General features: G+C 39.4%; 1 protein-coding gene across 2 annotated transcripts in view; it reads right to left on the bottom strand.

The window, feature by feature from the left end:
• The window catches only part of cdkal1 (CDK5 regulatory subunit associated protein 1-like 1), a 259083-nt gene that overhangs the window by 4643 nt on the left and 231537 nt on the right, over nucleotides 1–22903 (bottom strand). For both annotated transcript variants that reach the window (XM_086310824.1, XM_086310823.1), the window contains 2 exons: nucleotides 15248–15331; nucleotides 10278–10442 (listed from right to left, as the gene is read on the bottom strand). In XM_086310824.1, coding sequence (XP_086166950.1) covers nucleotides 10278–10442; nucleotides 15248–15331 — 249 coding nt within the window. The remainder of the gene's footprint in view (nucleotides 1–10277; nucleotides 10443–15247; nucleotides 15332–22903) is intronic.

A 22903-nucleotide genomic window follows, 5' to 3' on the forward strand; every position in this document is an offset into this window, starting at 1 on the left:
CGCATCAACATTTGCTTAATGTTAGGATCACAGCTTGACTCGCTAATGGCAAAGTGATACGCTGTTTTGTTTTTAAAGATGCTTGAAAACAATAAAGGTGCAAGACACACTTGCCACTGAGCCACTTGCCTCATGACTGTGAGAATTGCATCATGATGGATGAACCTCATTCAGATTTGGATCGCCCATCCTCTCTCATCCAGAACATCATATTTATAAAGTTCTTTTCTATGAAGATAAATGCTAAGTATTGTTAGTATGGTAATATAGTATTATTAGGGATAGTAGTGATAGTTTTGCGGTGCATACCACACCGGGCAGAGAGGCAGCTGATAAGCGTGTGTGCCCAAAAAACCCTTATCAATAAAGACCCATCACCTTGCAACGGCGGGTGCGTGGGTCATCCTTCTGTCACGGATAGGTTTTAAAAGAAAAGACATGGCAGATGAGGAAAAAGTTACAAGACAAAGTAAATATTTAATTACCACTGTGACAAAAGAAGAAGTTTATAAAGCGTAAAGGACTAATGCAAGAGAAATAAATATGCTGTGGGCAAAGTCCACCACCTTCTCCTCTATGCTTCTATTTATCTGTCTCTCTGCAGGTGTCTTTTAACAATGGGGTGCCAGAAGAGACACTGAACACTACAGTCGAAAATCTATTACTAGTAAGAGGGATAAGTGAAAATCCAAGTGCCAGTAGGTGCGTGTCAGCACAGTAGGAAGCAGCGGAGCAGAAGAGCAGAAAGGAGAGAAGGAAAAACTGAGAAGAAATGAGAAGCACAAGAACGGGAGCCCCCACCCCCAAAAAAGAGATGTGGCTTTCAGTGATAGTTTACCACCTGCTAGCTGGCATGCTGAGTTTGTGCATTTCTGTGAGAAAGACAGCTGGCATTTGTGAGTGAGTGTGTGTGCACATGTGGAGACCTGTGGTAGATAATGTCTGTCTCTCTGCTCACAGCAGTAAAACACAGCAAAATAATCCCCCTGAAAATCATCTAACACTACACCAGGAGTACAGACTGCCTAGCACAGCTAGATACTTTTCCCTCAAGGTCTAAGGCTTCTCAAATGTCTGTTTCTTGGAGAAAAAGAAAGAGAGAGCGAGCGGGGGAAAAAAAAGAAAACGAAAACTCTTGCTCCAGTTCCACATATGCACCTTTTTTAAAACAAAATCTGCCTGCGCGTCTGCTGCAGCCTTTGCCAATACACTGACATATTCGCACAAAAACACACACTGTGAAATGCACAACACATCACGAGAGCCAGGAAGCACAGTGCACAATGGTCACATTTCTCACATGATCCTCACCAGCTGTCAGTGTCACTCTAGACACACACAGACCATGGAAGTTGGTGCGTGCGCGTATAAACAGATACTGTAACAGGCTCCTTAGTCACGGCTGATTCAACAAAGCCATAATGACAATCACAGTGTGCTGTAGCTGTATTTACAACAGAAAATAGGGACAGTTGGGGAAAAAGGAGGAATTGCAAATTTTTCTTTTTCTCACCAAAAGGTCATTAATCTAAAACCAAAGATGGAAAGAGTGATTTACCCTAATGTATGAAAGTCTCAGGGCAGCAAAGCTAGAGCACTAGCACTATGCTCCTGAGGGCTGGCAGTGTAGTGTGACCCTCCTGCCTTTGCCAAGCTCCCAACCCCAGGGGAAACCGTAGTTCTTACTAAAAAATGTCTGCAAATCACCACTACTGATAAGGATGCTATTTCTTGACAAGCTTTCTGTAACTAAACTATCACTAGTCAACTTTTCGCATTTACTTCTATTCAAACTTGGTTAAAGTTAGCCATTCACTTTTGACATTTTTCCATCAATTTTGGAGGTTATTATTACTGATATCCATACTCTCTAGTCAAAATGTCATCATTTATATCAATAAATCAACTTTCCACAGTGGCTAACTGCACTTCAGGCCTTTAAGTGAGTACCACACTTAAAGTAGCCTTTGCCTCCAAAGGACTCTTGATGGACGATACATCAATCAGTCCATCAATTTATAAACTGCTTAGTCAACTCAGTGTTTTGTTAATTTATGCTAATCTGCCCAATTACTTTTGAGTGAACCTCTTAAGAAAGGCCTGAACACCACAATCCCTCAGTGTAAAAACTGCGTCACTGTCAAAAAAATGTTTGGGCCAAACTGTATTCAGCTTTTGTGCAGAATCACTTTTATCCCACTATGGCTCAGAAAACCACAGCCAATCAATGGAAACTAATCAGTTCTATTCTAAAAACAGTCTATAAAACAGTGTTTTCAAGAGTTTGCTGTGATTTTTATGTGTGTGTGTTTTTTTTAATTGTGTTGTTGTTTCCACTGTTGTAGAGTAAGATGTCAGAAGGACTTGTGTCCAAGCAAACAATTTGTATTGGAATGTAATTTGTAACATAATTACCACACTGATAGACATTAACTTTAATCAAAATGATCTCAAGAGATTTGGTACGGACACTCAAGTCCTAACCAGCTTCTATCACTGCAGTGCTAATGATAACTTGTCATTAAAACACCATGACACACACATCTTGGTCTTCATACAGTCATTGCTTGTATAGAGTGTATACAACACTTGTCTATAAAGCTGTTCACAAAGAGACAAACGCATATGGTTTGCACAGTTTACAGTTACTGTAACTAAATACAGAAGAGCACTACATGTGCTACACTATAGTGTTGGGTGTGCAAACACATGACTGATCAAACACATGGCAGGCAGTCACACACAGACAAACGGGGGGAAAAGGCACATGTTTACAGGTACTGGGAAAAGTACACAGACATAACAGCAAAATAGCATTTGCAGATACACACATAAATTTTAAATGAGCAAATGGTGGGATAAAAGGTCCGTGTTAAAGTGAAAAGACTAGCACTAAAAAGAGAACGCACAAGAGAAATATGCCAGTTTCCATGAAAAGGGTGAAAACAACATGCCAAAAGAAAAGACGAGCACGAGTGGTGTTTTGGGAATGTTTTCTTGTTGGGGGGAGAAAAAGACAGAATAAAAGATGGGCTGGGATAATGCTTTAGCCACCTTGCTGTTCAATGCTTTATAGCTTTTGAAGATGCTGGACTTGTTAGTGGTGTTGGAAAACGAGCTGACATGTCAGAAAGCGTAGCTGTATTGCTCAATTTTTGTGTCTCCCTGGAAACGCCTGTGTTATCATTGGTGCTACATTAAGTTGTCAGTTTGATAAAGATGTTTCTTTAATTTCCCTGTTTTATCTATTTGACTGTGCTGTCTTAGCACTGACGTCTCTCAGTCTTTGTACTAATTTGCATTCCTTGTGTCCACTACGTATATCCACTTGCATTATTTTATGCTTTTAGTATATTCGGTTTTAAATTTCCAAAAAAAGAAAACGGTTAAAGTAGTTAATAGCTCTCACGTAAATGAACTTGTTGGGTCGCTGTGTAAAATACAAATAAAAAAATGGACAAATCTCATAAATCAACAACTTTTTGACACATATTACTGCCATCAAATCATTGCCTTCTGCCCCCCATCCCCACTTCTGCCTTGCTCTGTCATCCTGGAAGAAACGCTTTCTATCTGAACAGAAATATTGCATCATAGGATAAAAGGTGATCAGTAATCCTTTTCTATGCAGCGTCTGTAACACCGAAATGACACGCCACGCTCAAGAGGAGGACACACTTCTAAATAAAACACAAGACATGGATGAGACACTTAAAAATGTAGTGGTGTTTGTTTACAATGCCCACGCTTGGTTATGGCTATGAAAGCATGCAAAAACATAAAGACTGCTCTAAACTGAACAGGTTTTTTTGCATTTACTTTTTCTACCCATGGTTCAAACATTAAAAGCTGTTTGAACTCTTTGACATTATGAGGCAGAATGAGGATTTGCAATGCAATCTGACATGTTAGGCTGGAACACAGAAAACACGCCTGACTGATATTTTGATGGCGTAACATTTGGCTCTGAAGTGGAGCTTAAAAAATAACGATCCCTGCTGTTTTCAAGGCAAAACAAATGATCTGCTATTAGAGCAAACAAAGTGGAGCAAAGGCCAAGCAAAACCCTTTGACATTTTAAATAAAAGGTTTAAAAATAGACCAATTTCAGAGGATTAACCGCTCCCTGACCAAAAATTACATCCCGATCTTTGATTTTGGCTTCTTTCTTGACAAAGCAGATGACAACACGTGAGGATAACGCAACATCAAAGCAAGAACTCACAACAATTGCACGTCAGTCCGGAGGAACAAATAAAGGAAAATGAACTCCTACAGAGAAATACTGACTTTTGTGCGAGCTCCGTGTCTGTGTGCATCACCACTGCTTCTTTTACACACACGCAATCATCACATAAACAAAACAGAAGCACCTCATACAGCCCGCGGCCAGTCAGAGTCTGCCAGGCACACTGGGGAAGACAGCATAAGCAAGTATGTGCTTAGAAATGTGTACGTATAATAATCAACATGTGTGTATTAGCTTTCTTTTACCATTGACTACTGCTATATGCAAGTGTGTCTGAGTTTACGTGCTATAAACACTATGATGCAAAGCAAAGGCAATCCCACCCACACGCTCTGTACTAAAACCCCTTTTTTTCTAGTTGCATTTAGAAGATGTATTTCAAAAACTACAAACTGACCAGATGCCTTCTCTTACTGGGAATTTACATCGAACGTAAAGAAGGAGAGAGAGAAAAAGCTGGCAAATTTCAACTCAATTTCTGTTATCCTGCCAATTTGTGGTTATGGAGGAACATTGTTCACTACCTAGATTCTTCCCTCTTTCCCTCTCCAGATCTCTCCCTTTTACATTCTGCCTTCCATACAAGCTGTCAATTTACTCTCTTGAGGGAGCAGAGCAGTTTTCTTCTCCCTCTCTATTCTCTTGGTCTTCTTGAGGAAATATGCTGTGAAAAGAGCTGATTATTATATGGCACTCCAAGCTCCTTCTCTGAGTCTTGATCTCTCCATCTCACTCACTCTCTCACCATCATTCCTGCTTTATTTTCCAGTCTCTCTCTCTCTCTCTCTCTCTCTCTCTCATTCAACCCCTTAATTTCGTCTGCAGATGAGGACTGGTGAAGAAACTTTTTCCTTCACCATGATGTGCTTTCTTTGCTATTGTGTCTCACCAAAAGACTCATTACTGTCCTTCCCCTCATGTTGAAAGTGCTATTTGTGTGAATGAAGGACTAACAGGTGTAGAGAGAGTAACAGAGAGAGAGAGCGAGAGACCGGGAAAGAGAAGGAAGATGTGATCCATCTCAATAAAAGAAAAAGTATGGTGTCATTAATGCTTTTTATTACATGGTGGGAAAAAAGCACACTTAGCAGTTTATAGATCTTAAGGTGGCCGACATGAGGTTCAACAATACACACAAAAAGATCTATACATAAGGTGATGATCTTCCTCTCTCTGTAGAAAATCAAAAGTGTTTCTTGTCCAGTGTTTAAAGCAAAAAAACACAATTTACTACACTTTGGGATTAATTACACAATAAAACCAAAACGTCCAACAGAGGTTTTGTGTTTTCTGTGGATTTTGCCTCATCTGGTCCATAAAAGCATCGTCACAGACACATATTCTTTGCAAAAAAATTTGGGGATGCTTTTGGATCACTATTAATTTATCCACATTACACATCCATCCGTAACTGTAATACATTGTTGATATATTCACACATCTCTGCACCTATTAAACCAACTCATTCACCAGTTTTGGGCAACTAAGCCACATTCATCCAAATATATCTGTCGCTTTTTCCCAGCTATCCACGCAGGCTTTCATATCCTATTCTTCAATAAATGCATCCATCTATCCATCTGGCCATGATGCTTTGTCCTCACACACATCACTACATGCTGGCTTTTGTGCATTCATTACTCTCCATTTCTGACATGAAAGACATCTCACGTTGGACATTACAGACCTCAGTCCTTTCCCCTGCCAATCCCAACCACCCACTTATCTGCCACTTTCTTTTTCTTGGTTTTTTTGCCTTACATTGCTCCTCTGCATCCTAGATGAAACGACAAAGCTCAGATTCTTTCCTTCTATCAGCCATCCAGCTATCATGCACGTCATCACACACAGTCTCTTATCCTGCTCTTTTTTTCCTTTTGCCATAAGCCTGCAATTATAGACCCTGCCACAAGACACAGGAGTGAATATGCGCCTTACTGCAATCACTCGTTCGTCTCTTACTCCACCTTTTTCTGCAGTGGACTCAGCTGCAGACACTCACTGTTGCACCTCTCTCTCGACCTCATTTGTACACATTGAAAACAATATAAACCAAAAAAAATCCAAATTTTAATTAATCACTCCATAACGAACTCCACCTGCTGCCACTGTGCTTCTACCTCAGCCCTTTTCCCCATTACTGTTTCTTACAGAATGGCTTCTTGAAACCACTTCTGATGAGGCTTCAGTGAACAGTAGGTCAACTGTATCAAGTGAAGGGTCAGATGCATCTCTCGGGTCATGTGTCAGGTATTTAGTGGATTTATAAAGAATATAGCTTTCAGATACTGTTCACCTGCTATATTTATATATGTTTTTTCTTAACTTTGGAATTTTTAATAGACTCAACAAAATGGGAAAACATTTTGTATACTCGTACAATAAGCCTGTCTTTTCCAGACACTATTGTTTTTCCCAGAGAGTAGGTCGATTACTACGCTCCGCTTAAGTGCAACTCAGTACCATTAAGAGCTGACAATGCAGGTCATCAGGATTGCAGATCGTCAGTATCACTGGAGATTTTACTTAATATAACTCAGTGCTTAATTGCAAATACACCATGGAAAGCAGAGAAGCATAAACGGAACTTTTCAAGTTCAGACACAATATTTAATTAAGACAAACACTAATGTTTGCCTCTGTTTGTCTTTTAGCTTGATTTCTTAGTTGCCTTCCTTCAGTTCATTTGATACTTCTCCAAATAAATTCTCTACATTTTGTTGTCATTTGCTAAGTCCTTGACTTGCTCAAGTACCAGCAAGTCAAGACAGTCAAACTCAAAAACCTTCACAGCAGCAGTTTTGTTTGCAAAGGGATATAAAAAAAAATAAAAAAAATAAAAAAAAAATCAATGTTTCCTATTCAGCTACTGCAATTCCAAAAGATTCTCTCTCTTCTTCCTTCTGTCAAACTCAACCTCTTAACATAAATTCTCTTCTACTTCTCAGTGACCTTATCTCCCTTCTCACCTTAAAAAATTCCAGAATTTCACCTTGGGTAAGGGAATAGCTGGAAATATATGTATTTGCCCATTAAGCATGAAAAACAGTGTGCAGGTAGAGTGCTGGGTTGTTGCTGGATCTGAATGGGCATTCAATATGTGAATATTTCCAAAAGTTAGCACAATCGACCCACAATTAGTCTGTGTTGCACTATTTACACCATTTATATATGTGCAGCCCTGTTTGTTTTTAACCATTACTTAGTGATAACGATCAAGTATGGACATCTAACAGTGCCCGTCTCGTTAAAATGAGTCAAAGTTCCATGAATCCGAGTTTAATCAAGCTTAGGGATGCTGGAGTGTAACTGCCTCCTCTACAGAGGTTTTCGAGAAAACAAGTTACCAGTAGACGTTTGGGTAAACTGGCTCTATACAGGCCCATCGTTTCATTTTTGAAGGGATTACTGGTGTGTTGTTTTTTTGTTTTTTCATTTTCTTTTAGTGCTGCCTGAGGTGATTTTGGTTCATCTATCTTGACGTGTGATCTGATGTGTGTGTGTGTATGAATTTATGGGCAATCCACATGTTTCTTTAGTGTCCAACAAAATAAGGCCTGGATTATTGTGTAAGATTTTCTTTTGGAAGACTGCAAGCGTTTGAGAATGAAGCTGGGTGAGGGGCGAATGCTTGTGTGCTGGATGACCTGTGGGATTCATAAAGCTAGTAGTTTTACAAGGCCTAGTCTCCTCTTCTGAACTTTTTACTGCTGAGTGACGTGCCACTTGGCTTCCTGTGAAATCCTTCTTTTCCCTTTCTTTTTTATCTCAGTTTCTGCTCTCCATTTCTCTTTCTGCTTACTTTCCTCTTCATCCATGCCCCCTCCCACCATGTCTCTGTCTGTTCCTTTCTTCCCCTCCCTCTACGTCTGGCAGTAAAGGCTGATGGAGTGTGAAATTAGAAAGTGTATCATATTCTGCTCTGTGGCTCCATGTCCTGAGCTATAAGCTATAGCTAGTCAGAGTGAAAAATAACATGCAGTGAAACAGATACATTAACATGGTTTTGTGTGTACATGTGCGTGTGTGTGTACATGTGCGTGTGTGTGTGTGTTGAAAAGGACAGTTTAGCCGGCCTGCAGCTTATCTGAAATTACTTATCTCACGGATGATACACTGGGGCTTCTTCCTAAACTACAGGACTGAGCATGGATTCAAATTATGGACAAACATAAATACACACCTGACTCAGTTGCTGAGTGCACACAATTTGAATAGCGTGTTGTAAACAAAATTTTAATAGTTTTGATAAAGAAAGTGCACAGAGTGAGATATAGATCCTCTCACTAATTGAAAAAGACAAGACCCCAGTATTTGATCAAATACATCCATAGTCCCAAGAAAGAGTTTGCAGACCAAGATTTCTGTACTTACTGCTGATACAATATATAGCCTTCATCTGATTTGCAAAATACATAAAGAACTGAGTGTAAGATGAAGTCCACACCACACTTTATGAGCAATGAACGCATCCTAATCCTGATTTTAAACATTTTTTTGCGACTGTAATTATCTGTTAGGTGTACCTGCTGCACATTACATTTGCTTCCAACACAACTCACCGTCTCAGGTTCACTATTTGTTCCACCTTGGACAACTATCAGTTTGCTTACAGTGTAGCTTACAAAGAGCAACCTACAAACCTTGTTCCCAAGATGCTGTAGCTGATTTGTTCAGAGCACTATCCACCAAGTGGCTATTAGAACAGGAACCAGTAGTACCACATCATGTGAGGTGGTCTTAATAAAAGGGAACACTGGGTCGTGAAAGTATATCGTGGAGTCAGTTAAACTTCAGGGATATATATGTGTCCACTTTGGAAGTATAAGTCACTTTCACCTGCTTTGGTGCAAATTAAAGTGACAGCAGTTGCACAGGAGGCTCAACAACAAAACCTCCAAAAAATAAAATAAAAAAGGAGAATGTCTTTGGAGCCATAGACCATTGTTACTTTTTCTTGCCATTCTTGGTATTATGGGAAAGTACCTGCAACCCATTCACATTGCACAAGTGTTCCACTTCTTGCAGTAGGACATTTTCATTGGCGCCAGAAGCTTTTTGTGTCTCCCAGCACCGTCTCAAGAATAGGGAGTAAATACTGTACACAAGAACAGCTGGACAGGTCTGTAAAAGTGCATCAACCAAGCACCAAGACCCAAATCTGCTCTTTTGTACAAGGAGGAGCAGGAGGAGCTCTACCAGAACCCTACAAAATTCTTCAGTAACATGCACACATGTAACCTACTGTGTTAGCATACGGTGCCGTGTACATATTCGCACCGTGCAGTGAGCACTCCTGTGCACAGATCATAATAAAGGACCAAGAACCCTCATGCCGCCCTCACGGAGGCCGATTCTGATAGGCTGAGTAGAAACATGCACAAGTAGCCTGCTGCATGCATTTTATGTCTCCTCCTGTTTCTCATCACATAAAGCAGCAGATACCATGCCTTGTTGCTGGCTCAGTGCCCTTCTATGGTCATGTCCAGCTCTCCTTCACACTCCTGAGACTGTGCTGAGACACAAAACGTCTTGTGAAGGCATGTGCAGAAGTGCAATCCTGGAGGAGCAGGTCTGCTTGTGCAGCCTGAATGGGCTGTAGGTATGGTCACATTGACACACTAGCCTAAAGCGAAAGTAGAGAGAAATTAGTCAGGAGGGAGAAGGAGAGAGCACTGATCTGTAGCCAACATGCACAAAACTTCCCTTTTTGGGAGTTGTGTTGTTTTTGCCTCTCCAGTGGACCAGAGCAGGGATAATGGACTCACAGTGATTTATACTTTGTAACTTGACACATTGATATCCCTGAAGTTTACCTTATATTGTGTTATACTGTGATCACCTGGTGTTCTTCATTTTTTGAACAAGTGTGTTTTTGGTATACTGTATATGAATATTTGAAAGACGATATCTGTTTGTGCATCCATTTAAAAATGTCATAGCACCATAATGAGTGACTGACAAGACAATGACACATCTAGGCATTAATTTAATTACTGTAACTGTAAGCATGCATGTATGTGCTTACCTGCAGCAGACCAGACACCTCTCCTTTCTGAAGCGGCATGGCAATGGAAGGAGTGAACGGCTTACTTTCCTCTACTGGTTTGCCTTTCATGAAGTGTTTTCCTGCCTCATAGACGTCCACCACAATCATCTTTCCTTTAAACTCCACCCTTTTAGGTACCAGCACCTGCAAATCGGAGGACATCATAACTGACTTCACTGCAAAAAAATACACAAATAAAAAACACTTTAAGGCAAAAATTCTAACAACTCCATATTGCTAAAATTTCAAGGTAGAATTTAATGGATTCAAATTGTGTTGTTTGCCGCTTAGTCGCCTTCTGTGGAGTACATGGAAGATAACTAAAAGACTTTACTGTGGCTGACATAAAAAAGCAGACCTATATAACCGTCCACTCCACCAGATAATGTTCCCTGGTTCTTTACATCTGTCAACCTCCATATTGATTTAGCCAGTCCACGGCGTCACAATAAAAACCAACGACGACGACAGCGGAAAAAAACAAACAAACCCCCCCCAACTGAGTGCTTTCAGTTCCATTTATGGAAGACCTCAAGGTCGACAAGTACAGGAACAGCTGGGCGCTAAACCAGAGGGAAGGATTTGCTGGTTTGTCTTATTATTTCACCATGGCAACTGCACATCTTAGCTGATCACAGCAGGAAGGAAAGGGAAAACAAAGAGTTATAATTACGGATTCATGTGGAAGGGAATTTGTTCTTAATGACTTATTCCTGTAAATAAAGACTGTATGAAAATACTTTTTCCTTCAAAGACAATTTCAAACTAGCTACAAAGTCAACAAGCTGATAATGATGTATGGTGTATGATTATCGTGCCGATTTACTCCCTTTCTTCGGCTCTTCTTTTCAGATTCAGTCGTTTTATGTAGTAAACACTAATTAAATGATTTGGTGTGCGTGCATTTTTGAAGGATGTCAGGCAGTTATAAAAACTTCTTAAATTCTAATCGCTGCAAAAGTGTGACTTTCTTTGTGAAGAAGGCATCATTTTTTATCAAGCTTTGTGAACACCATAGGAGAATAATAGCAGATGTAAATCCATCCACCTAGATGGTTTACATCTGACACTACACAATAACCTTTGAAAAAGTTGTTTGAGAACTTGTTAGCATATTATACATCATCAAAGATAAAGATGATGTACAAAATGAATAATGATGATAATAAGATGGCATGTCACTGATCCTTGTCCCTGCTATAAGTCCTGTAACGTTTTTGTTTAATCCTTTCCAAGGACAGATCAGAGTTTGGGTCATCAGCCTCAGACATGCTGGGAATTCAATGTCTTGTACACATTGGCTTCAGCAAAGCGCTGACGTGCCGACTCGGATCATCTGGTGGTCCGTCTAACCATTACACTACTCTGCAGGGCTTAGGCACTGACTGAGCAGAGAATAGCGTATGAACTGGAGGAGAGATTGTTACTGGTCTGATGGCAGAGGCACGCCTGCCTCAGTGTTAATCTGTCAGCCTTCATCCAGCTGGTAAAATATGATAGGAGACTGAGTGCTGGCCAAACAGACACAAAGCCAGCACGACGTCTGCCCAATCAACACACCTGCTGCTCAACACTCTGACCACAGAGAGAGGCTGTGTGTGTGCGTGTAAGTTACCAGCAGCCAGACTGTGAGTGGAGAGGTGAAACCGCAGGGCTGTGGAAGAGATAGCTGTCTTTGTGTGTGTGTGTAGGTGAGGGTCATTCGTTGCCCATTACATAGTGATTAAATGATGAAAGAGCTTGTCTGATTTCATTGGAAACCCCCTCTCCTGCTGCCTCACTCAGACACTAACACACACACACACACACACACACACACACACACACACACACACACACAGGTGGGTTGGGTACCTATTACAGCCGTCAGGATAGATATCCATCTGATGGTGTCAAAGTGAAACTAGGCCATTTGTTCACTCTCACACCTCTCTCTTCCTTATTCCTCATTTCCTTCAGCCCGCACATCCTCCTCCTTTCCTTTCCTTTCCTCTCAAACTCACTATTTCTTTTACAGTTCAACTACCTTAACTTCCCTTTCTCGTCATCCATTATTCCATCCATTTACACTTTTATTGCTACACAATCTTTTTAGAATAATTAGATCTGTATGGATCAATATGGTAAGAATTAAAGTGAGGCTGAACTCACAACATCTGTAATGTATAATGTGTATGAACTGGAGATCAGTGAGCTGCCTTAATGGTCCCATATAACGCTCCTTTTGGACAAGTTAATGTCTCCTGAATGTATCTGTTATGTTTCAGGTCACCACCTTTTGTTTTCTCTGCCATGTGTCTATTAACCTCTCTGTTTTAGACGGATTCCAAATGAAGCTGGTTGTAACTTTCAGTCTGTTGCCCATGACCCCTTTCATGCCCTTTTCCTGTGACTTACCTACTATTGCTATGAACACCTGGGTTAAAACAGAACCAATGTGTTTGCAGTGAGACTCATAAAAGTGAGCGTGTAAGAGGAAGAGCCGGTGCTTTATGAGCACTCGTTTCATAAACATCACCTAAGGCTACGTCTGTCGTTTTCTCTCCATTTTGGCCTCCCGTCCACACCGACACGGAAATGGTGGAAAATCACAGCTTTTGATGGAAAACGCAGCTTTTTGAAAACGCTCTCGAAAACGCGTACATTTGAAAACGGTGCTTTCGCGTCGCAGTGTGGACAGCGAAAACGGAGAGTTTCTAAAACAATGACGCATGTTAGTCATGTGATGCAGTCATGTGACCAATTAAACTAAGATAGCGGAGGGCATTATACAGCAGTTGTTTTGCTTGCTCTCAGTTTTAACAGCCCTATTAAATATTAATATCAGTCTGTGCATGCTCCAGATAGCTTTTCTTCAAATTCTTTAATTCTCACTCGCTTTTGCAACTTTGTAGTTTTGTGTTACTCGCAGCAACAACTCCACCTCATTGTTAATCCATTTAAAAAACTCTGTGCTTTTCCTCATCATTTTTCGGGAAAGCAAATAAGCGGCAGACAGAAATGTGGCACGTCGAATCTTCTTTCGTTTCACGCATGCGCAGGACTGGAACGTAAGCGTTTTCGGCCGTTTCAATGTGGACGCACAACTCTGTGAAAACGACTGAAAACGCTAGTGTGGATGCGGACAAAAACACCATTTTCAAATCTATCCGGGCTAGTGTGGCTGTAGCCTAAGTCAGCGGTCCCCAACCTTTTTTGCGCCACGGACCGGTTTATGCCCGACATTATTTTCACGGACCAGCCTTTAAGGTGTCGCGGATAAATACAACAAAATAAAACTAGTACCGGTACCGAAAAAAAGAAGATTTATTCATAACACACGTGAAAAGACCCAGGAAAACAGAGTTAACGATAAAAACGATAACAAAATAACGCTGAAAACCGATAAAAACCCTGAAAACCACACATTTCATACCTGAGCCTCAACTCTCGCGGCCCGGTACCAAACGACTCACGGACCGGTACCGGTCCGAGGCCCGGGGGTTGGGGACCGCTGGCCTAAGTGACAAAAAAGCTTGATTTTATCAAAGAATGTTGTAGTTACAAACTTATTAAATGGCTATTTTGCAGCAAAATTAGGGATCACTTTGTAAATGATGGGAAGCACGACATCCCACTACAAGTTACTGGCAGCTAATTAAACTGTAGTCTTACACGTGGGCTCTTACAGCTATAAAAATGCAAAAATTCTTCAGGAATGATTTGAAGAAGATGACTGATTTCCAGGTGTTCCCTTTCCCAGCATTCCCAGTCTAATTCATACCAAGCATCTGTTTGATGTGCTGAAAAGACAAGTGTGATTCATGGAGTGTGCACCTCACCACTTACGGGACTTATGGGACTATTGCCTGTGGAGTCTGTTTTAACAGCACTAGAGCGTCCCAAACTATTTTAGGCAAATGTTTAAAGTGTTTGCATGTTCAGCAGGAGTATGGATATTTCAACACAAGAGGGTCAGAGATTGTGCTTAAGTACGGTCAGCTGACACACATGCCAAGACATACACAAATCCAGGCACGCATTAAGGAGTGCGCACTCATGCAACGCACACATGAACCGAGTAACACTTGTAACTGAAGTTTATAGCCTACAGAAGAAAGTGCAAAGGAGGAGGAGAAGAGGGGAGGAGAGGGAAGTGGAAGGGAGGAAAAATTATTACCATCCTTTGCCCTCCCTGCTAATAAAAAGCATAACTTCAAACATGTTTCTGATGATGGTTAAAGCAGGAGGAAATTGATTTATTTGAAGATGTTTTAAAGTGGATTTTTCACAGGTTGAGAGGGTCTTTGAAGCCATGCAAAGGTATATGTGTGTGTGAGGTTGCAGGATGGAATGTTCATGTCTTTAGGGCTGACCTTAATGTTAGTACAGTTAAAAAAAAAATAGTACTGCTGCTATCAGCCTCCAAATGCTGCCATGACCACCGCAGGGTGTATGTGTGTATTTGTGAGTGTGTTTGACATTACAACTAACCTAGTTTACTCAATACAAGCTCAAATATTTGACACCTAATGTGACTAGTCCTGAGACATGAAGAAGAGTTGGAAAAGTTTCACACTGAAAAAACATATTCGTTAAATTATTGATTAATTTGCCTTTCCGCTAGAGTTTTCTATGGAGGAAAGTGTATGTGGAGAGCATCTTAAGCATTATTGATGCATACAGTGCTAGAGCTTGTTCTTTAGCAGACAAGCTATTCATAAGTCTGTGCACTTAGATTAAATTTTCACTATCAAAATATTTTTTTAAATATTACCACACTAAAATTCACACTTTTTATTTGGTAGAGAACAATTAAATTCAGCAAAGGCACAGCTCACAGTTATCCTCACTGGCTCCTTGAGATTGCATTTAAGAAATATATTTGATATATAAACGGTGAGAAACAAACACGATTTATGGATTCTGTGCTTGAGTCGTTGGTTAATGTATCTGGACAATAACCTTACCTGTTCGTAGTACTTGTTGTGAGCCACATAGTATTGGGAATCAAATGACTCCTCTGTCACCAACACATGCTGTCTCTCCCCTACCTGCACAGACAGAGGGAGGAAGAGTGAAAAGGAGAGAGAAAGAAGTTATCCAATGGATTTACTCAGACAAAAAGGAAAAATTGTACTATAATAAAGGTGGACATCAATTAACCACTCACAATAAACAAGCTGTAAAGCCATTTGATTTAAGCTCATCCAATAAAACTGTGCTAGTTTTGCTGAAAAAGAACACATTTACTGCTGCAGCGTACACATGCACAGCAGACGTTTATGAATGTCTGCCGTGCATAGATGCGTTGGCTATGGGGTTGCAGTTTTTGTTACATAGGCCGCGTTTCTTCTTCAGTTTTAATTAAAGCAAGCTTCCTCAGTCAAGCTTCTATTCACGGAGATCCAATATTCAATAAAAGCTTTGCTCTTTCACGTTTTTTTCAAGTTTTATGTTAGTGCCCGCTGTTCACCTTTTAATTAAAATCTCAAGGTTTCAGAGCCACTTCAGTTTTAGTGCTTTGCAAAGAGATGGCGAGCACTATTCAGTTCAGAAAACTGCATTTAAAAAAAAAAAAGAAGAAAAAAAAGTCTACACACGATGCAATTCAGATGCATACAGAAAACAGTCTATTCAGGACATCAGAAAATCAAATACTACAAGGTCTCCCCATCTGGCAATTTAGTGTTGGATGAAATGAGAGAAAGCACATTTTTGTGGAGGAATGTTGTTGACTCTCTGAAGGATTCATAGAAGAGTAGAATAACTTTTTTGAAAGTTCTACAGGAAAGAATAAAATCTATTTAGGACTAGTTTTCTATTTTACTTGTTAAGCACCTTGGCATACCCTTGGTTTTTAAGTGTGCTTTATAAATAAAGTTTATTATTATTATTATTATTAGTTTTCTTACCAAAAAGGGGGAAGCGTTTCCACATTTGAACAAGAATCAATTCATCACAGTTTCTGTGCTTCATGACTATATATACGCCCGTACATTTCCTAAACGGCTAATTCATTTTAAACATAATTTAACAGGTATAAATTATGCATTAATACTTCCCTTCATCTCTGACGTAACTTTGGCCAGTATCACCTTTAGGGTCATCTTCTTGGACAGCCGTGACTAAAAGTGACCAATGGATCAGTAGCTCCACTTGTGTTAAATCCTTGTATTTTCACTCTTCTCTTTATGGTAGACTTGATTAATGCGCACATGCATCACCTGGCATGCAGCCTGTTTCAGTTGCTCCTTTTTCTCCATATTTGAACTTTTAATTATTTTCTTTGTCTTTTACTTAGTATTAGATTGTTTGTTTTCATAGTTTTCTCATACATAATTTCCTGCCTCCTGGAGATTTTTCATGACCTTGTTGTGAAGAGGTTTTTCTATATCATGACTGATCACCACACATGCGTCTTGAGGATTTCCAGGCCGGTTTATGTTGCCAAACACAGCACAATGTACCAAACTGGATGTCCTAATGTTCACACCGTCTCTCAGATGGATTTGTTTTCTTTTTGCAGGCTAAGACAACTTGCACTGATATCTGCTTCGACTTGGGGTTCACAGAAGTACTTTTTAAAAGCCAACATGAGAGTTTAAACCGAAGCCAGGCTTTGATCTTCTAATTAATGAAAAAACAATAATGAAAAAAGTAGCCATACTTTTTAATTTAACAGTTTTGAGTAAACTGTCCATTTCATTTGAGCCCATGAAAACAGGCTGACAGCATTCAGGGCTTAAAGCAACACTGTGCAACTTCAACTGTGAGAAAAGTGTCACCGTTTAAACATTTTTGGACCTAACTGCATTTGAAAATGTTTCAAATTCAGGTGTCCTGTGGGTAGCATTTGCATTTTAACTCTGTCAGTGATGAGACCTTTACTCAGAGTATGCTGACTGATCATTTCCTTAGCAAAATGTCAGAGCCTTAGAAGTCATGGCTCTGACATATCGCCCAAGGTATTTCCATTTTTGCAGACGTCCATATTCTGCGCTCTCTTCTTCCTTTTTTTTTTCCCCCATGTTTACCCTTTTTCTTACATCCCTCTCTACTGTCTCTGGGCTGTCTCTTTGTTTTCAGCCACTTCCTCTCATCATTGACTGACTCTCACAGAGAACACCTGCAGAGGATGAGACAGACTCAAAAAGCAATCAAATAAATTGTTTTTATTTGAAGGGTTTTATTTTCAGGGGGAGAAGTGGGTAAAAAAAAAAAACATAAGACCATTATTACTGGACAGCAAGCACTCAATTGTTGCCTTTCTTAGTGCACTTAAACTGAAAACAAAATATTTTTCCAGGAAGATAAAAAATACCTTTTATTTAGTCATAGTCAAATTCTCCTTTCCCCTTCAAGTACATTACAAAATTATAAATATAAAATGTATGTGGAAATGTATGCACACACACTAATGTTGCCTGAGTGCATCTAAAAAAGAAAGTATTGTTGAAAAAGTTATTTTTTGTAATTTAATTGATAAAAATGTAATTTTCATGGAGTCTAAGTGCATATGTCAAACTTCTCTTTAATTTTAATTTTGATTGAACCCTGGTATCTTTAATTCAGCTTTTCAACACATTACTGCTCAAACAGTAAAATACTGTGTAGCTTAATTTAGCTCTGTACATGCAAACACAATCTTGGGGAAGACTGCAAACTTGACAGTGGCCCAGATGACCATCATCAACACCGTCTAGAAGGAAGGCGAGCCACAGAAGGTCATTTCAAAAAAGGCTGACTGTTCACAGTGCTGCATGGAAAACTAAGTGGTAGAGGAAAGTGTGGCAGGAAAAAGTGCACACACAAGCAACAGGGATGACCGTAGCCTTAAGAGGACTGTCAAGAAGAGTCGATTCAAGAACACGGGGAATGAAGCCACAGATGGGTAGGAATGTGGCTAAACTGTCACATTACCAATGTCAAGCCACCCCTGAACCAGAGACAACGTCAAAAGTGTCTAAGTACTGAACTGCTGCTCAGTGGTCCTTTTTAGATGAAAGTAACATTTTAAGTCAAGGAAATCAAGGTCCTATAAACAGTCTTAAGGTCCTACGGCAGGATAATTCAAGCTAGTGTGAAGTTTATTCATTCTGTACTGATTTAGGGTCCCATGTGGTCATCTTCTAATGGTGGTGAAGGTTTACCCACTATGTATGATCAAGTCAAAAAGTCAATGTTGCAACCTACTGGAGGTTTCAGAGCATTTCATGCATTCTTTCGCTGACAAGCTTCATAGAGATGCTGATATCTTTTCCAGCAGGACTCAACACTTTCTCACAGTACCAAAACTGCTGACCAACTTTTACTGTACTTGATTGACCTTTATATTTACCATTTTGAATTAAATAAAAAATAAATAATGTAAATATTGTAAGGAGTAGTTCCAAAGTAGTTCTCCAGTAATAACAGTTTATGCATGCATTTGTTTTGGCTTGTTTTTTCCTCTCATATCTGCGTATGTATGTGTATTTAGATTTGTATTTACTCCATCTGTTGAAGAACGTCACAGCTTCACAAAGAAGGACTGAATGTCTTTACACAGCATGATGGTTTTTTATTTCACCATCCAGAGAGCAACATCCCAGGATACACCGAAGATCCAGTAAAGATTTGCGGGATCATGTGTTTAATTGATAATTAATCCACATCATAACAAGAACAAGGAGATGACTGTGGCTTTGAATTTTAATCACCATTTTTATCTGTGCCACTAAACATCATCCAAATGATTTTGCTGCTGTCGTTTTCATTTTGAGCAGGAAGACTAATCCGGGCGAGAAGCAGTCGGTGCATGTTGTAGTGGGATACGTAACGTCATTCAGACATAGGTTAGTATTACATTCATGCCCGTCACAGCTTCATTCAGACATTCCCACAATGATGCAACAAACCACTATTACAGAATTATTTAATACGTGCAAGATTTCACAGCACAGCAGCTGATATTTAATGCATTGGGTTAGAGTTTTCTTCGCATGGGGACTACATTTTAATACTTAAAGCAGTCAACTAATAAAAAAAGCAGCTCAAGTATATAAATCACTGATCCCTGTCGTCGTGTTCAAATGTCTGCAATTATTTTTTCAGTTATTTACGACATTACGAGTGTACTGTAACTACTGTTACACCATGTGTGTAAATGCATGCACCTCTTTCAATTTGGAGAAGGTTGCTGACGGACTGTGATGTTGTGTGGTGCTGCAGGTATGCAATAAAGAAAGTGACCAAAAAAAAAAAAAAAACTTTGTCAGAAACAGTATTGTAGTTTCTTCTTTTGAGTCGTAAACCTGAACATCCGCCTTTGGTTTGTTCTGAAATGTTGAAAAGCTCAGTTTGTGTGGAGAAGAATCCTGAACACCACTGTTGAGCAGTGGCTTGTAGACTTACAAACACAACGCTAAATGCCGTTCTAGCAACCATTGTACATTTTATCACAACAGTCTTGCACAGACGCACTCATTTTTACCTCAACTATCCTCTGCACTCATTATCCATCCATATGATTCTTATATACACACAGTTTATCACACAAACACATACATAAACATACACAATACATAAACGTTGCTCAACTATGACATACGCACAAAGTGGCACACACACGGCTTTTTTGTAGCTACTTGTAGAAAGATAGTTTGTTTTGTTGGCTGCTGAACAATCGCTGTGGGGTGTGATTTAACAGGGCTAAAGAAAGAAGCTCTGATCTTTAGGAGGTTCTCTTTGATTCTTGAAAGATGAAGGGAAAAATCGCCCCTGTTGGTCTGGGTATTTTGTTTTAGCCTCAAAGTAAAAAACAATATAAAAGAGACTCAAATTTTTAAGTGTTGGCCATGAAACAGAGGGGATTATGGGTGGTTTTGGTTTAATGATTGCAGGGACAAATGTAAAATCAAATCAAGTTATACAAATAAACTGTTCTACACAAGGCATAATTACTTTAGACAGAGTAATAGCTTACAAATGATGAAGACACAAGGAATAGACGCAAGAAAGGTTGGAAAACAAATGAAAAAAGGATCAACATTGAAGAAATTTAGTCAAACTAAGCTAAAACAGAATAGCCTGGGAGCAGATATCAGATCTTTGTCCCAGTCAAAGCCTCTACAAGCTGGTCCAGGTCAATAACTTCACACACATACACACCAGCACCAGCAGTTTCTTCACCAAGTCAATAAACCTTCCTAACACTCTGTTCGGGCAATGCACTTGACTGTTTTTACAGCAGATTCAAATTGCATTGTGCTTGTTTCTCTGAGCCCTTCAGAACTGCAACAATATAAAGTATATAAGAAGAAATGTGTGGTTTGCTAGCCTGTGGAAACTATCACTGTTTTACCTACCTCCAGCAAGTAAAGGAAAGTGAGATCAACCATAATCTGACAGCTGAATTTACAGTTTGATAATGCATGACTCCAAATAAGCAGTGATTATGTATAATTAAGTAATGACTACTGAATATTTTAAGGGGGGGGGGGGGGGGGGGGGGGGGGGGGGGAAATAGAGAAGTTAGCTTAGAAAACAATGCAACAGTTCTGGTTAATCTTAAATATGTCAAACTCTGATTACACACAAATTAAAGCATACACAGAAAAGGAAACGAAGCAATCAATGTCTTTAAGCTTTCAGGGAGGAACTACACTTTGAGAAAAAATGTTGGAAATTTCAGTGGTAAAATTAAGTGAAAAGTTCTTTTATAGCTTTTAAAGGAAGTTTGAAAGTCCTTCAGATCTGCCCAGATCTACACACAAACACTCCTGCTAGTAAGAAAAGCGGACCATGAATGCATGAATAACTCTTTTAAAGGTGGTTGTGTGTGAAGATATTTCTGTTTGACGGAAACAGAAAAAATAAATAAATTAAAACCTGGTGCTTGTTAATCCAAAGTAGTCTCCATCCACCTGCCTGAAACTTCAGTGCCTACATGTACATTGGTGGGAACATAGTTTGCAACTGTAAATGTGAAAATCCATTACGGTGGAATTCATTCTTTTAACACAAAATACACAATAACGCCATAATGCAGATTAAATCATACAAAGGGAAACTTCTCATGCTTTTGAGATTATGCATATGATACACAAAAATTATCCTGTAACATTGTCTCTTACAAAACAAGTTCACGGTGACATTTAAAGTGCTTATTGGCTTTTTTTCTTTTAAGTATTTTTCAAGGATTTCAATATTTTGGTGACTATAGATTAGAAATATCCCTGCTGTTGTGAGGTTTTAACTTATACGGATGTTTATACAGACCTGATGAGAGTATTTAATTACACAATTTGGGGCGGGGGACTAAAATGCTGTCTGGAAATTTAAAACCTCCCTATTTCCCTGGATATTTCAGTAAATCATTTGCTGATTTAATAAAACATATACAATAGAGTCAAAGCTGAAGGAAAAATCAGTGTTTGTGCTTATTTTCTACTTGGAACCTTGAGTATCAGTGAACCATTGACCGAGCCATATAATAGTCAAGACTGAAAAACAGCTTGGAACAAGTTGAAGAGCTGGAATACAGCAGAATAGTAACTCTTCAATGACATGCCCATTGTAGAGTCTTTACTTTACAATGCAAAGCTCCTTGAAAGCGACTGTTATTATATGCAGGTACTATATAAATAAATAAAAATTGCATTTGAAGGTTGTCTATGGAAGAATAATGACGGATTAATAGGAGACAGAAGTATAATGGAAAATCTGTAACAGTTCAGGTTTGGAGTTAGCCACACTAGTTGTAATGGTAAAGGTTAGGGTAAAGAGCTTTGCGGAAAAAATACGTCAATGAGGATCATCACAAATACAGAAAGGGGAGTGTGGATGTGTATGAAGGCCTAGATATCTCTTGGATCATAACAAACTCTCACAATACACACAGGACAAAAGTAGTCACAACAACAACTTGTCCAGCAAAGCACTTTATAAACAGAGTCTAACCCAAGCTCCACTGTTATCATCTTCAATGCCCTGTACCAACACAGAGCAGAGCAGCTATCTGAACGTTACCCCAACAGAGGTCGATTATCTTGTTAATAATTTCACCTCCTCACTACGTACGACTCTGGATACTGTAGCTCCTGTGAAAACTAAGGTCTCTAATCAGAAGTACCTGACTCCGTGGTATAATTCTCAAACACGTAGCCTAAAGCAGATGACTCGTAATCTGGAGAGGAAATGGCGTGTCACAAATTTAGAGGATCATCATTTAGCCTGGAGAAATAGTTTGCTGCTTTATAAGAAAGCCCTCTGCAAAGCCAGAACATCTTACTATTCATCACTGATTGAAGAAAATAAGAACAACCCCAGGTTTCTCTTCAGCACTGTAGCCAGGCTAACAAACAGTCAGAGCTCTTTTGAGCCAACCATCCCTTTAATGTTAACTAGTAATGACTTCATGAACTTCTTCACAAATAAAATTCTTATCATTAGAGAAAAAATTACCAATAATCATCCCACAGATCTAATATTATCTACAGCTACTCTTAGTACCACTGATGTTCATTTACACTCTTTTTCTCCAACTGATCTTTCTGAGTTAATTTCAATAATTACTTCCTCCAAACCATCAACGTGTCTTTTAGACCCCATTCCTACAAAACTGCTCAAAGAAGTCCTGCCAT

This window comes from Aulonocara sp. 'chitande type north' Nkhata Bay, linkage group LG11 (assembly GCF_057382095.1).
Source record: "Aulonocara sp. 'chitande type north' Nkhata Bay isolate Kocher_YH1m ecotype deep benthic linkage group LG11, A_spYH_male_GT1.1, whole genome shotgun sequence".
NCBI lineage: Eukaryota > Metazoa > Chordata > Actinopteri > Cichliformes > Cichlidae > Aulonocara > Aulonocara sp. 'chitande type north' Nkhata Bay.